We start from the raw sequence: 16,911 nt of genomic DNA on the forward strand, positions 1-16,911 counted from the left end.
CAGAAGCACTGAAGTTCTCATGGTATCACGCTCAGAAGCACTTCAAGGTCAGAAGATCAGAAGATGCTTTGCACCAAGCTGTTTGACTCTGATGATATTCAAACGTTGTATTCACAAACATCAGATCAGAAGGAAGTACAAGTGGCAGGCTACGCTGACTGACAAAAGGAACGTTAGAAGCTATTAAAGGCAACGTCAGTAGACACAGCGTGAACAAGGCTCGAGGTAGTTGACAAAAGCGTATAACATTAAATGCGATGCTGTACGGAACACGCAAAGCATTAAATGCACTCAACGGTCATCTTCTCAAACGCCTATATATATGAAGTTCTGATGAGAAGCAAGGTTAACGATTCTGGAACAAAACAACTCATATTAACTTGCTGAAACTCTGTTCTATTCAAAGCTCAGAATCTTCATCTTCATCAAAGCTCACTACATTGCTGTTGTAATATATTAGTGAGATTAAGCTTAAACGTTAAGAGAAATATCACTGTTGTGATCATAGCTTTTTAGAAGCATTGTAAAACTCTTATTTGATTACATTAATTTGTAAGTAACTAGAGTGATCAAGTGTTGATCAGGATACTCTAGGAAGTCTTAGCTTGTGTCTAAGCAGTTGTAATTAGAGTGATCACGTGGTGGTCAGGATACTCTAAGAAAGTCTTAGCTTGTGTCTAAGCATTTGTTCCTGGAGTGATCAGGTTGTGATCAGGATACTCTAGAAGACTTAGTCGCGGACTAAGTGGAGAACCATTGTAATCCGTGCGATTAGTGGATTAAATCCTCAGTTGAGGTAAATCATCTCTGCGGGGGTGGACTGGAGTAGTTTAGTTAACAACGAACCAGGATAAAAATAACTGTGCAATTTATTTTTATCAGTCAAGTTTTTAAAGCTACACTTATTCAAACCCCCCCTTTCTAAGTGTTTTTCTATCCTTCAATAACATACATGATAAGCGGCGTTTTCCAAGATATCATTTTCGACATAATATCTTCCTCCTTAATTTCAATTTCGACTTCGCCATTAACCACCTTAAGATCTACAAACACCATTTGCAGTCCATTAGCCGAGTTCCTTTTTTCACTAATCACATCCACCCATAGCTTCTTAGGCTCTTCATTCTTCTCTTCAACCTTCGCTACTTTCGGCACACCTTCTCCGTTAGGGTTTATCACTTGATTACGATCTGGAGCATTCTCTTCGCCTTTGTTGTTGGTATTCGTACCCTTCTCTACTCCTGCAGAATTACTTCAATGGTCAATCGGTGGAAGCGACGCCTTTCGGCCTTCCCTTCCCCTTTTCGCTCATGGTCGCCGGAGTTTCGCTAGATCCATCAAATTGTTTATGGGGTTATAGGAGTGATTGATATTTCTAAATTGTTTTATAAATAAAATTCATAGTGTTAGAAATTAAACTAATGAATGATGTGTAATGCTTGTATGCATGATTCAATGTTCCACATCTTATATAACATACTTTTGTCATGCTTCAATGTTTCTCAATAGTTATCACATGCATACTTCTCATACTTAGTCATAATTCAATGTTTCTCACACTTAACTAATTCCCATACTACTAATAACTTCATACCAAAAAAACTGTATAGATATAGAAGATAAGGGAGAGATAGAGATATAATTTTGGTACAGATAGCGGAGTGTATTACAATTGTATAAGTTAATAGTTAGTTTATTGTTTGTTAGTAGGTGTGTGAAAACTGAAATGATTATTAAGCAAATCATTTTATCTATGACAGATATATAAAAAATAAAAGAAGCATTTTACTTGAGAATTTTGAGAATTTTTTTTTTTTACTTTAAATTTTACTTAGAATATTAAAAAAAATTCAAAGTTTGTAGATTCGATGACAGTCCATCATTATATTTTTAGGACTTAAAATTGATATTTTTAAGAATGTTTACTATTAAGTGTTTCTATTTCGCAGGATATAATGAAGATTTCAAAGATTCGTGAAAAATATCAAACTATGAAATTATTCTAATAAAAAAACTTTCTTAGAATTTTATATAAAAGTTATGATGAAGAATCAAGAAGAGGAATGAAACACAAAGAAATAGAGAAATTTAGAAAAAACATGAGATATTGGCTCACAAAATCCGCATATCGATACTATCAACACCTAGAAGACCAGAGATGTATATGGGTTGAGTCAACCCCTAAAATCCGGTCAAACCCACTAAAATAAAACTAAAAAATAGGTTGGATTGAGTAATTGGGTGAATATAGATTTAAAAACTAAAAAACCCATTAAAAATGAGGTGGATATGAAGTCAAACCCCAAAAAATCCACTAACCCACTAATCAAATATTTATTATTACAATTTTAATAATTTTGGTGAATATTAGCTTAGTTGTTGCAATTTAGTCTCTTAACATTACTATTTTAGTGAACCATGACTTTAACTAATTTTGAATGTTTCACTCTTTAATTATTTTGATGCTGATACAATTTTATGTCATGCAACATTAGTTTGTTACTGATATTTTATGATAGTTTTATAAATTGATGGTACAATTTATTATTATATGATGCTAAAAGATAGTAACAATAAGTTATCTAATTATTTTTAAGAAGATAAAATGTTGAATAATTTTTTTATAAAAAAATATGATGACTCATCATTTATTATTTAATATTAATAAAATAAAAAAAATCATAGACTATTCACTGTCCAATCCAACCCGGAAATTAGTGGATTTTCCCAAATCAACCCATTAATGTAACAAGTGGTTATTTTACCTCGTCCAAACCGGAGTGTTTTATATGGATTGGACAATGAATTTGGTCAAACCCAATCCAAATCGATCCACGTACACCCTTATAGAAGATTGTAAAGATGCTAATCAAGCCCATCAATATAATTTGAACTCCTTGTTGAAGCAAGAATAAAAACAATTATCTAATAATATCGCGACCCAATATGAGTGACATTGTCCAAACTGGCTATCAAAATTCAAGTGAACAAAGTCACTTAATAGTAGTGTGATTAGAGTTAGGTGCAATGTGATTGCACGAATTTAGAGTCTTTTGGAGTATACTTTTATATCGTCGAAAGTGTTTTTGGATTCAGTGGAAAGTTGAATGAAATCTATCAATACGAGTTCATTATTCATCATTGTAACGACGTTGTAACAATGATATTGTCGATATTTTTATGGTATCGGGGTTCTCGATTCTATTTCATATTCTATTTACGTAGATTTGAAGGGAATTCACATCCTCTGTTATCATGGTGTTATGATACGGTGAACTAGCTTTCGCATCAAACAAGATTTGATCGTGGAAATTTGCGAGAATCTTAAGTTGATTCCCACAAACAACGACGTTGTTGTGAATCAAAAACAAAATTATTATTGGATCATGGGTTGGACTCATGATATGGTGCTATAAGTCTCTTCTGTGACGGAACACGAGGGTGTACCTGCAAGGTTAGCACTCCAACGTCTAAGTTAGATAATGAGTCCAAAAAAGTGTAGGGAGGTATGAAAAGTATATGTGTACATTAGTCTTGCACATGTGGATATATATACCTCATGAATGGGTAAAGTGATGTATGGAAAGTATATGTGTATCTCAAGAATTGCACATGTGGATATATATATATATATATATATATATATATATATATATATATATACCTCTAGATCAAGTGGTTCATTGGACTTCCTTTGAAGTAGCACATGGAGCTCTCTTTATTGGACATTTGGCTGACCCAAAACACTTTTCATCTTTCATTTTTTACTATTTTTAAATTTCACATTTTTCCTATCTCGAATCTGGTTTTTCCTCCATATGTTTGATTTGTGCTTCTTTAATCGTATTTTCTTTCTAAAAAAATGGGGTACAACTCATTTCTATTTTTCTATTATGCTTCTTTGATCATCACATTGATGGGGTGTCACACCTTTCATTAAGAGTATGTTTGGATTGATGACATGTGATAAAATAGAATGTAGTGAAATAGTAAATAATTTAATTCCATTGTTTGAATAAGTAAATAATAGATGAAATAAAATGAAATATAACAGAATTCATTTAATCTTATTCTATCTGATTTTAATTTGAGATATATGTAATAAAATAAAACAAAATACCCAAATAATAGAACGGGATATAAATTTCAATCATCTTCATTAAATTCTATTCTTTTATATTTTATTCTAGTCCACAACATTATATTTCTTCTATCCAAACATAGCCAAAGTTTATTATCATGTTGGTTAAAATAATTTAGGAATACTAATTTGTTAGCTAGATTAAACATACTAAATTGACACAGTATATTTTTCATAATGACATAGCATATTTAATTTTCATAATAAAATCTTTTCGTTCAAATTTAAAAGAAATTAATGAGAAATTCCAAAAGTCTTGAGGGAGTTGGTCCCTACACTTAATATGGAGAAAGTATCATCTAGAATTGGCTTAGATTTCAACTCTTTACTATTTAGAACTACTAGCTAAAAATCTAGAATGCTTCATACTCGCTGATGCTGCACAAGAAAGAGTCTAGAAACAAAATAAAATACCAATGACCAAGTCAATAATCCTCTTTTTCTCCAAGTTCTAGAAATTAAAAAACTCGTATCAATATCGTCAATTACGTAAATATCTAGTGCCAGTCAATAATCCTTTATTTTCTTTTCAACTAACTAACTACTCCTATATATTATTCATAAAGAAAATGAAAAATATTCATTAAAAAACTATATACTATAAATATGTTATAATGCAGCGAACTCAAGTGTTGTGTTTCACTTCATTCGCAACTCTTTCACTTTTGTTCATAAACAATGAAACACGGTTATAAATTACTTCAATCCAGATCCGTTTCTCAATCGGACTCAACCCGACCCGATTTTGAATTTAACGTTGGTTTAATTAGTTCACCACCAAGCGACGTCGTTTTATTCGGAAAAGTAATTAGTCGGAAAACAGAACCCGGATCAGCATCGCAGAGAACACAAACGGAAGGAGAAAGCACGTCCGATCGGATAAATGTTTTTGTTGCCGGACTCCGGTCGCCGTCCGGTAGAGATAACCTGTGGCGGAGGAGTAATAGTGATAGGAAGAGTTATACTGGAATATTTGGGACAGTGAAGTTTCCAGTACAAATGGAATTGAGTGATATAAAAATGAGGCAGGAGCGGAGGGAGCCGATGCCGCTTCCGAAGTTTACGACGAAGGATGACGGCGGAGAGAGTTATTGGGAACTTGTCCGGCCGTTACGGCGTCGGAGATCGCTTATGAGGACGTTGAAGTCTTCTTTTAGTTGCATTTCAATTGCTTAGGATTTTATTTACTTTTTTAAATGCTTCCTTTTCTTTGGGATTTATTTATTAATTTATACTTTAACTAATTGATTTATTTATTGTGAATTTTTTAATTCACTTTATGGATTATTTGTATATTATAAACATATAATAATACTTCTCTTTATTCTAGGGTTACAAGCACATCTTGTAAAAATACAATAATACTTCTAGATTTAGGAAATATATATATATTCGAACACACATTTATTTAATACATTTTTGAAAAAGGTCATAAGTTAATTGAAATAAATTTTTCAGAGATAAATATTCGTATTACTGAAATGAATCTCCAAACACTATTTGTTCAAAGACGTGCCAAAACCATTTCTCCTTCCTCATTTAAAAGAAAAAAACTTTAAACCACTTAACTTTCTCAAAGTCTCTCAACTCACATTGTTTCAATCATTAAACCAACTTCAAAACTTCTTCCATCAACATCAAATTCATCAAAGAGCTCATTCAACCGTGTTTTGTAAGTTATTGTGTGTGATATATATATATATATATATATATATATATATATATATATATATATATATATATATATATATGTGTGAAATAATCAAGAAGGCTAGACTCCACTTATTTCTCTTGTTCACCTTTTGTTCGCCTAGCCACTTCTCAAGGGACAGATGCCCATCATGTTGAGCTGGACAATGAAGGAAGCTATGTCGATCTCCATGGCCACGCCTTTTCCTTGGTCTTGCAGCAGTGCTTCATAGATTCTTTTTTCTCCCTCGAGATCGATGTCAATGGTGATCGACTTTCTTTGAAGGTTGTGATACTTGTGTTTGAGATACACATGTAAGGCTATGATGACACTCTATCATTGCATAATTTTTACGAGCAATTTCAATGTAATCAAGTTAAAGCATCCACATGCATTTGTCTAAACACTTTTAACAACTGTTCGTAAGATGGTTTAAATTCAGAATCAAAATTATATACCACCGAGTCTTTCCTTTTCTTGTGCGCCATCAAGCACCGATTTGCATATTCATCATTTGAACTAGAAATGGGAGAGGAATATGAGCTCTCATTTTCTTCTTCCCAAGCGATATAGATCCTACGAACTTTGGCACAATTGTCCTTCATTTTGTAGGATTATTTATCCTTTTTTTATTGTGCTTGTTCAGACTTGGACATGTTGTATGGTAATAACCCGACTTTCCTCATTTGTAACATGTGACATCTTCTTCCTTTTTATTATTTTCCTTCTTATGCATATATGTCTTATTGAAGTTGATCAAATTTTTGTCAGAATGTTTAAGCTTGTGCTGCTTTATATATTGATTGTAGCGCTTGGTGAATAACCTCATCTCTTCTTCTTTGGAAGAGTCGTCATCAGAACTATTACTATTATCCTCTATTTTCTTAGTCTTTGATGATGAACCTTTCAAGGGAATATCTCGTTTCTCCTCTTTGACCTTCTTTTTTTTTTGGGAGCTTACTTAGCTTACAATAAGCCGTTTCAATTTAATTTCATGTTCAGTCAGCTTTCGAACAGTTTTGTATCCAAATTATTAAGATCATTTGATTCTTTAATGATTGTAAGTTTCGGTTTCCATTCCTTGCACATAGATCTTAAAACTAGTTAGTATAATCTTTATTAAATTTTTTTCCCTAAATTTTCTAACTTGTAGATTAAATAGAGAAAACGAGCCTGCATGGATTCTACGGTTTCACCGGGTTCCATACGAAAACGTTCATACTCCTCTATCGACATATTGATTTTAGAATACTTAACGTCTTTAGTTCCCTTAAAGTAGAGATAAGTATATTCCACTCCATCAGATCATAAGATGCCTTTTTGGTTTCATCATTTGACCAATCTTTTGGGAGTTTAACATAACCATCAACTTTGTTTTTGGGAATAAAAGGCATGTCGATTATTGCTACCCAAAACATTTTGTCTATAGACATCAGGTTTATGTACATATTGTCCTTCCAATAAACATAATTTCCGCCTTTGAAAATATGGGCTCTACTATAAGCTCCATTCGAATCGACATTTTTCATATTCTCAACTTTTGAGTCGCTTAGACCTGATAAAATAAATCAGATATGAGGTCAATTATCAGGCGAAAATACGAGAATGCAACGTTCTAGAGAGGTGAATAGGCCTCCCAAAAATAATTTGACCGGTGTGAAAATTTGTTTAGTTTGAAAAACCTATCAAATTTAAAAACAATTAGTGTAGCAGAAACAAATTGCATATAAAATCAATTATGCTTATCAAGCGGTAGGATGTTCAAAATCGAACTGGTCGAAAAGAAAACTGCTAACCAAACCGAACCAAACTAGAAACTGCAAAAAGCCGAATTTAGTTTGGATGTGTTTGGGTCATTTTTTAATGGAACCGCGTGGTTCGATTCGATTTGCGGTTTTTATTTTTCAAACCTAACCAAACCAAACTGAACCACATTATGTTACAAATCTTACACACCGTTATATATATTTTTAATTCTTTAGGGAAATTAACAAGTACGATGTGTACATTTTATCGTATTCTTTGTATGATATTTATTTTAATTTATATATAAAAAACAAAATATTATTTATTATTTATTTATAAATACTATTATTTTTATTTGAAATAAAATTATTTTAATATATTTATATTTTTTCATTTTTAATTTGTTGACGATGAAATAATTATAAGATTAAAAGAAAAAGTTTAATTTACATTAATTTTGTATCCTTTTACATATGAAATAATGATAATAAAAAAGAAATTATAATGTTATGAGACTATCATAGTCACATGCATTGCATTTGCTTATAATTATGCAATATAGTACTACAAATTTATTTAATAATGCAATTTCATGTATATTATCTTTTAGACATAAGATAAAGTTATAAGACACAATTCATATTTATGCAATAAATGATAAATTTATTTTGACAATTATAAACTTTTTTTTGCTAATGAATGAATGATTAAGCATAAAATTATATTGTTTTCTGTATGTGTATGTATGAATTAATAAAATCTTGTAAAATTGAATTAATCCAAACTACATTAGTTTGGTTTGGTTTTAGTTTTAAAAATCAACAAAACCATATGTTTTTTCTCTTGCAATTTGGATGATTTTTAGCGTCAAAATAGTCCAAACCGCACCATGAACACCCCTATTAAATGGTATATACACAAAATACCTTAATCGATATAGAGTTAAAAAATTGAATGATACAATCAAAGTGATATATCAAATAATGATGAACTCAGACATAGGGCCGACCTTATTCATGTACAAGAAGACCCATAACACAATACCTCAAATAATTGGAGCCCCTTAATTTTGTTTTTAGGTTTTATAGAAATGTAATGAAATTGATAATATATGACTCTGTTTTCTAAAAAGATAAATTGCTATCAAGGAAATAAGCCAACAATATACGATTCTATAAAAGCGATAAAGACGACTTAACATGTGATTCTCCAATGGTGAATATATATATATATATATATATATATAGAGAGAGAGAGAGAGAGAGAGAGAGAGAGAGAGAGAGAGAGAGAGAGAGAGAGAGAGAGAGAGAGAGAGAGAGAGAGAGAGAGAGAGAGAGGAGAGAGAGAGAGAGAGAGAGAGAGAGAGAGAGAGAGAGAGAGAGAGAGAGAGAGAGAGAGAGAGAGAGAGAGAGAGAGAGAGTACACAAAATATATAGTGGTTCGACTATGTTCCTTGCTAAGCCTACTTCACTCTCCAATGGTTTTCCATTGAAAGTTTTTGGTCTTCCTTTAAATTTTGTGACAAATTACAAGATGTTAAGTACAATCACGATTTGAATAATGCTGAAAATATAAAAATATTTTATCCGAATCCTCATTTAATTGTGCAGAGTATCCAAACTGAATTCCGTAAATTTTTTTACTCGAAATCATCTTGAATCTTCCAATGCCAAGAATGATGCTCCAAAGTATCCGTTTTGCAACAAAATCATTTGCAAAATACTCAAAACAAATTCAAAAATATTTTGAAAATGAGAGAACAATTGTGTGTGAAATTTCAAATCAATAGTGGAAGTGTATGTTTTCCAACATTGTGAAAGATTTTGAGTGAAAATGCTTTTATATGTGTTGGAGATCTAACACAAAAAAGAGTGAAAAATAGTGTTTGATTTGAGTCGTAAGCAAGATGTATGATTCGAGTCAAAGGATCAAGTGATTGGAATCAAGGACTTAAAACTGAAATAATCAATTGTGTGATTTGAGTCACACTTTATGTGATTCTAATCACATGATTCGAGTCATGTAAATGTGTGATTGAGATCAAGCTAACAAAATCAAATCCAAGGAAAAGTTGTCAGGGCCGACCCAATACATATTGAGGCCTAAAGCGACTTTTAAAATAAAATTTAGTGTAAAATATTTAAAATTTATTTATTGGATTCAAAATTATTTATTAACTTATTTTAATTAATTTTACTTAATATTTAATAATTGATAATAAAGTCAATTTATAGTATTTATTTTAAATTTTTATAAATTTTTATATTCACCACTATTATAATTATTATTATTATTATTAATGTGAATCCATGTCATAAAATAGTGAAATAAAAAGTCCTTAATATTTTACAATAAAAAACATTTAATATATTTATGTTTTGGTCAATGTTCCTGATGTGTGCAGTGCAATGTTACATTTATTGTTTTCTGCAACAATTTATTCTCTCTCCAAAATAAATTCAAATTGGAAATAAAAATATTGAACCACATAGTGAAAGACACGTTTTCAATAATAGTCAATAAAATAAATTTATATAATGTTATTATATCAGAAATGAAATGAAAAGTGCTAAATTGAAAAAAATAATTTAGAGGCCTAAGGCAGTAGCCTAGTTGGTCTACCCCTTGGGCCGGGCCTGAAAGTTGTTTCAGTATGATTCAAATCGAGTTATATCTGATTCAAATCATGACTATATAAAAATATATTCTAAATTTCCCGCTCCCCTGATTCGAATCATAAAAGAGTGTGATTCAAGTCACACTTCCAAAATCTCAATTTTCACAAAGTTAAAAGTGTTTTTGAGATTCTAACGTTGCCATGACTTCAACAAATTGACTTGAAGTATACTGCTTACATTATAACCAAACAATTTGATTTATGCAAGCGTAAACATAAATTTAAAATTCAACTCTAAGGTGCACAATTAATAGTAGACTCAATAACGATATAAACAAAATCAAAAGGTAAAGACAAACAATCAAATCATAAACCTTAAAAGAGGCAGACAATACAACTTCAAAATGTAGCGTGAGAACAATAACACTCACATTTGTAGCGAAACCAAGTGAAAAAAATCCAACCGCATCAAAATAATAAAGCGACACCAAACCAGCCAACAAAAAATCCATAAGGTCCAAACGGTGGCGAACAAGAAACGACCATCGGGAAAGACAATGAAATTCACCGTTGGCGAGAACCCACCCGAAAAACGAACACCTTGTCAACCAACGAATCCTAAATAGGACAACGCTCATCGCCGATGAACTTTACACATAGATTTTTGCACGAGAGCTTCAAAAAGAATAGATATGAAAGTACGGAAACCATGGACATGCCAACAACTTGAAAATCTCGACAGAGGTTAAGGGTGGTTTAGCTTGAGAAGAGGCATTTAGTTATAATAATAAATTTAAATTGTTAATTAAAATACTATAAAAACTAAAATTGTATTAAAAATTAAAAGCAATGCATTTTGTGACAAATATTTTACTGCAAATATAATATTTATTTTGAGAAGGAGGTATATGAAATTATGAATAACATTTTAAACAATTTATCTCTCACCATCTGAATAGTATCTCTTAGTATTCTAGATGAAAAAAAAAATCGACAAAAACAAGCATTCTAGAAAATAAAACTCACAAGTCATATCATGATACTATAGGTCTCGTTAACGTGTTTCCCACACTTATGATATGACGCCGAATATGCCTGAACAATACTATCTCTTCTTTCATTTTTCTTCAAACTAAACTAGTAATAAACCCGTGCGTTCGCACGGGTTCTGGTATGGGACGCGCATTCATTTTACATATATAATTTTGTATTTAAATGAACTATTTAAAAAAAAAAAGTAGTTATAGTTTATTGTTCTTAATCCATTATCTAAAATTTAGTAACACTAAGAAAATTGTATTATTAGAAATATATATCTTATATAAAAGGACATACCTTAAAATCAGATATTATAAAAATGTACATACTTTTTAAGAGTAAATATCAAGTCAAATAACACATTATTGATTATGATGAAAAGGTTAGAACTGCGCATACCAGATATTATGGCACAGTTATATAAGTGATTAGTATTAGATGAATTATAAGCGAAATAAGAACATTAAAGAGTAAAAATTGTTAAAAAATGTAAGCATATAAAAAAGTACCGAACAATTGTATCGATTATTATTATTAGAGTAAGTATAAAACAGAAAAAATCTTAAAAAGTGGATTTTAATTATAAATTTAAATATCTTAATATGATAAGATAAATATAAAGGTGGAGATGAAGATGAAGCCCAAAAAGAAAAAATTATTAAAAAGTGAAAGTATGTTATAAATGAATACAATTTTATAATAAGAATAGTGGTCATTGTGAACAACTATTAGCATAACCATAAAATTATTCAATTAATATATTAGTAGAGGTGTTAAGAAAGTAAAAAAGCTCATTTTTAAATATACATTACCTAATATTAGCATAACCATAAAATATATTCAATTAATTAATATGTTAATAAATGTGTAGCAGAAACTGAAAAATAAATATCTACAATATATAAGTTAAACGTAAAAAATAATCTATAATATAAATAAATAAAAAATTGAAAATAAAAATGAGTAATGGAAGGACGTTACATATCTACTAAATTAAATCAACATGGGAAACCTAAACTTTACTAATTGGAAACGGGAATATTTAGTGGGAATAGTAATAAACACCGCCGCGTCTCTCTCTTTCTTAGTCATTGTGTTTTTCTGTCTTGGAAAGCTGTTTTTGTTGCAGATAGAACCAAGCGTTTGAAGCATCGGAGGTCATCTGATTTTTGTTTGTCACAGAATGGAAGGAAGTTCAGTCAATCGACCCAACCAAACTGTATCAAGGTAAGATCATCGTAGGTTTATGTCGTCCCTCCTTTGAATCGATGTCGCTATTATACGGTAGTTTTTCTAAAGAAAAGGAGTTGTTTCCAATCGCAATGCGAAAATGTTAAAGTAACTGAGGATCTGTGGTTTACAGAACCCTTGCATGTAGTCGTATTGGTCATATTAATATATTAACAGTTATTCATGAAGTATTTCATGCATGTATGTGAACTCACTGCAGCGGCGTAGATGAGTTTTGAATTGTTTTATGGTTTAATAATTTTATATGTAATGATTAAAGATGAGGAAACTACAAAATTAATACTTACTCTTTGTTTGCGCAGAGATAATGAGGCTGGCGTTGAAATCCAAAAGAGTTCCAAACGCACGCGGAGTTTTGTTCTCAAACAAATGTTGGAAGAGCTACGTGTTGTGAAAAAGGAAAGTATGGATGCGATAGAAGATATCGAGGCCTATCAGGTGAAAAAAGAACCAGTGGTCGAGGAAGAACAACAGTTTGGATTGGCAGGAAATGTTTTGGACCGTGAAGAGATTCCAGGAGGGGGTAAGAAAAGCAAAGGGAAGCAACAGCCGGCAGTAACTTCTGGCGTGCATGGAAGTAAAACCTATCATGCAGCTGTGTACCGTGCATCATTTCAACGAAGGTATTTTTGCTTTGGTATTTAATTGTCATTAGGAGGAATTTTAGTATAAAAGCTAGTGTTTCATCCAAACCATGTCTGTGAATAAGCATCATGTACTTTGTTGGGTCATTATGTTGCAGAGACAAAAGTAATGCTGGGTCAGACAACCAAAATGGGAAGGATGTAGCCGTTGCAATGAGCAACGATGAGGGAAGAATCCGGCGTGAAGGCAAAAGGAAAGGCTGTCAACCTGGAATGGCTGTCACTGGCGAACGCCGAACCCGGCAAAAAAAGGACCTTGTAGCAACCAAAGATGCCAGGTAAAATTGTTGTAAAACATATTAGACATAGTCATGCAATAAATAATTAGACGCTGTAGTAATAGTTACAAAAGTTAAAAGGATGATATTTGTTGGATAATGTTATGTATTAATTGGGTGTAGGAATGGAGGTGCTGAAACCTGTTTGGAGAAGGTGAAAGGGAAGGCAAAACTTGTTGGAAACAGTGTGGAAAAGGCGTCCATGAGGCAGAATCAGAAAGCCAAAGACAAAGTTTCAGGCAGGAGTGTCAATCGTGCAAATTTTGGAAGGTATACATTTATTATGGTTTGTAATAGGTGGTTTGAATAGTTCGATATGTGGAATAAGATCGTTAAACAAAAATGTTCTAATATATCATTTTATCCTGCTGTGTTATATTTAAGTAGGAAATCCACTCTCTCTTCTATGGTTGTCAAAGAGCAGTTCTGGACCAGGGTTGTTGACAATCCAGTTAAGCTGGCAAACAACGTTCTGGTAAGTTCCGCTGCAACAGCCATCGTTAAGTATAACAATTATGCATATAATTAAGGGATGTAAATTTTGTCATTCATGTTATATTTCAGCATATTCCAAGATCAGTTGTTCGTGAATGTATCTCTGGCAAGATTCCGAGAATAACCTTGATTGATCGGAACAATGCTGTTCCCTACTACTGCGAGATGATCAAGAGGGAAGATACTGGGGACAGGTATTTATTGGGTGGATGGTCGGACTTCTGTAAAGACAACAAACTTCAGAAGGGAGACACGTTGCGGTTCTGCATTAGATATCCTCCAGTGGATTCGATCTCGGTGACCATAGAGCGTGGAAAAGCAGAGTGAAAGAGTTGTGAACACGTAGGACGTGTTGTGTGTCGTAGAGAAAGTATTATCTATGAAAGTCTGATTAAAAAAATTTCTGGACATCTTTTGCATTTTGGTATTTAGCTTTGTTGGGCATCCTCCTGCAATTTGAAATGGTGTTTATTTTGTAGGTTTGACTTCATTTAATCTCATGTTTTGTAACAATTTCTGTCAATGGCAGATTAACATATTAAGTATTTCATGACTTGTTTGCAATCAAAATCAGGATCAAAATCTTTATTATATGGTTATGATATCTTTGGCTGTGATGTTAATTTCATTGTTTCACTAATTTTTTCCTTCATAGTTGCTTTTCCGATGGTTATTAGTTTATGCCTTATAGAAAGGGCCTGTCTCTTAATCACATGCACTATTGTAAGCATGAAATTTGGCTCACTGATTATTATAACTTAAATGAAGGAATTGGGACCAGCCAAGTAGAGTTTCTATATTTATGGCCCAATAACTATAAAAATACTATTTTTTGTACCAAAAGAGGAAATGTATGCCAACATACCCTATTCATAGATATATTTTTTTATACAATTACTTAATTCTTTTCGTCAAACATATATATATATATATATATATATATATATATGAATAGTCTTGCTTGTGAATAATAATATAATAAACAAACAGATATTAATAAAAGGAAAAATTTACAATTTAAGTAATATATAGAAGAAATACATTTCGTATAAATCGAGAGTAAGTTTTTATATGGTATGCTTATAATATAAAGGTTAGTATATACATCTGGTAATTAATTTGAAAAGTATTACCAAATTGATATGTTTATTAAGATGAAATGGTTTTTTTATTAAATAGTTTACTACAATGGGCCTAACCATAACAATCAGTACAATTTTATAATATTTAAGCCCAACAATAAGTAGGGTAAAGCAATATGCAGTCTCTATTAGACAGAAACTCAGCTCCATTGTGACAGTCCTCGTTTCATTGCATGCAATCATCTGTAAACCCAAGAAGAAGATGTCATCCGATTCAGCTAACATGATTCCTCCTCCAAACTTTGGCATCTTTCCAGTCGACGTTTATCAATATCTGAGCGAAACGGCCACAGGGGTAACATATCACTTACGTGATAGAAGAAGTACGGTCGACATGCCAAGGTTGAAAAATTGCGAAGGACCCATAGAATCCTCCTCCAAAGGAAAGGGAAAAGAGAAGGTATTCCAAACCTCAAGTTGTTCTGCTCCGGTGCCGTCGACCGGGAAAAGAGGGTAAGTACATACGAAAATTTCTCTTACCGTATATATCATCTTATTGGTTAAATTAGAAGGAAGCTAGGAAGAAAGTGGAATTGAAAATGCTTTACCATAGTAATAGGCCAAATGATATGGATGTTGCATAGTTATGATCCTACCATCTGTTGATGTGTTATGCCATTATTAAAATTGTGTGACTAATACAAAAGCCTGTGTTATAAAGGTGTTGTTATTATAGGAATAAAATTGAAAATCAGAGATGCAAATGCATGTTTGAAGGGATTGTTTAAAATGTGTTTTTAAATGTTTCAGTTCTGAGAAGGCAGATATGGACAAACAACCGAAAGACATATGGGATGACCTTGAGGTAAAGGAGGTTGATCTTGGACCAGTTGGTAGGAGAATTCAATGGCGAAGGAAGATCAAGTCCAGCAGAGCTGCAAGAAAGAATGTACTCATAAGTCATATAGTCGAATCATACATAGTTATTTTTCTACAACTGTATAACCATTGAAATTAACCATATTTGTTTGTATGCAGCAAATGCCTCAGAAGGTCGTCAGAGATCATCTCATGGTCGGTCATGAGTCTATTGTTTTATATGATTCAGATCGTAGAAAGTCTTACAATTGTGTTCTGCACCTGGCCAATCGGAAAACATTCACGGAGCGTTACATATGCAAGGAATGGTATACGTTTGTAAGGCACAGGAAGTTAAAAGTTGGTGACAGGATTGGTTTCAGTTTGAGACTCCCTGAGTGTGACCAATTGCTGGTTACAGTGAAGCGCAAAAAGTCTTCAAAATGAAACATTATGTTTTATTCCTATACAATGATGCAAGAAGACATCCATTTTGTACCAGTTATGCTGTTTTATGTGCAGTCAGGTGTAGGAGTGTGTTAGTTTTGATAAGTCATGTAGTTGTTACAAATGTGAAACATTGACTTAGTTGTATGCTAACTTAGTCCCATGGTGAAATGTTGAAGTTTATCAGCATTTGAATGGGTTATGATGTAAGATTAAACTATGTAATCTGTATTTTATATGCAAGTATGATGTTGGAGTATATGTTATAGTATGTGTAACATATGCATATATAAAAAAGTTATAATCCACCTTTTTATATTTTTCAAATCCATTATGGAAATCACATTGGGCCATATGATTATTAAATTTAAACCTGATTTGTAGTAAGTCCACGTGTGTGTTATTGTCAAAATTAAAAGCATTATTTGGTACACACTCGTTATTAAGAAAAGCCAATCTATAAAAATGCTTCCATAATGCATGTGGTTTTACTGTCATGATGCATGTGAATGCTCTGTTGTATTCAAGATAAGTATGAGACATAAAAGTTAACATGTGTTTTTGGGAAGTGCCTTCATTTTGGAAGTATTCAAACTGTACACATGTGACCTACAGAATATATTC

General features: G+C 32.0%; 2 protein-coding genes across 3 annotated transcripts; both read left to right on the forward strand.

Annotated features, from left to right (window-relative positions):
• The first annotated feature begins 12,271 nt into the window (after positions 1-12,271).
• Positions 12,272-14,469, forward strand: LOC131624316 (uncharacterized). Of its 2 annotated transcripts, none has more exons than XM_058895263.1 (6): positions 12,272-12,459; positions 12,786-13,106; positions 13,226-13,405; positions 13,529-13,675; positions 13,790-13,880; positions 13,970-14,469. In XM_058895263.1, exons 1-6 carry the CDS (start codon positions 12,416-12,418, stop codon positions 14,225-14,227), a joined length of 1,041 nt encoding a protein of 346 aa, XP_058751246.1. In that variant the 5' UTR covers positions 12,272-12,415; the 3' UTR covers positions 14,228-14,469. The 2 variants fall into 2 exon arrangements, with proteins under 2 accessions (XP_058751246.1, XP_058751247.1); XM_058895264.1 differs by having other exon boundaries at positions 13,793-13,880.
• Positions 14,470-15,189: 720 nt separating this feature from the next.
• On the forward strand, positions 15,190-16,538 carry LOC131624317 (uncharacterized). The gene is made up of 3 exons (XM_058895265.1): positions 15,190-15,495; positions 15,793-15,931; positions 16,021-16,538. The coding sequence occupies exons 1-3, from the start codon at positions 15,245-15,247 to the stop codon at positions 16,285-16,287; spliced, it is 657 nt and encodes a 218-aa protein (XP_058751248.1). The 5' UTR covers positions 15,190-15,244; the 3' UTR covers positions 16,288-16,538.
• Positions 16,539-16,911: the final 373 nt, after the last annotated feature.

Source organism: Vicia villosa, unplaced genomic scaffold (genome assembly GCF_029867415.1).
Source record: "Vicia villosa cultivar HV-30 ecotype Madison, WI unplaced genomic scaffold, Vvil1.0 ctg.000114F_1_1, whole genome shotgun sequence".
In the NCBI taxonomy this organism is placed as follows: Eukaryota; Viridiplantae; Streptophyta; class Magnoliopsida; order Fabales; family Fabaceae; genus Vicia; species Vicia villosa.

Coding starts and splice junctions, on each gene's coding strand:
- LOC131624316 (XM_058895263.1), top strand. CDS start 12,416: ATGGAAGGAAGTTCAGTCAATCGACCCAACCAAACTGTATCAAG. Junction 13,107..13,225: donor CGTGCATCATTTCAACGAAG/GTATTTTTGCTT, acceptor ATTATGTTGCAG/AGACAAAAGTAATGCTGGGT. Junction 13,406..13,528: donor GTAGCAACCAAAGATGCCAG/GTAAAATTGTTG, acceptor AATTGGGTGTAG/GAATGGAGGTGCTGAAACCT.
- LOC131624317 (XM_058895265.1), top strand. CDS start 15,245: ATGTCATCCGATTCAGCTAACATGATTCCTCCTCCAAACTTTGGCATC. Junction 15,496..15,792: donor CCGTCGACCGGGAAAAGAGG/GTAAGTACATAC, acceptor TAAATGTTTCAG/TTCTGAGAAGGCAGATATGG. Junction 15,932..16,020: donor GCAGAGCTGCAAGAAAGAAT/GTACTCATAAGT, acceptor GTTTGTATGCAG/CAAATGCCTCAGAAGGTCGT.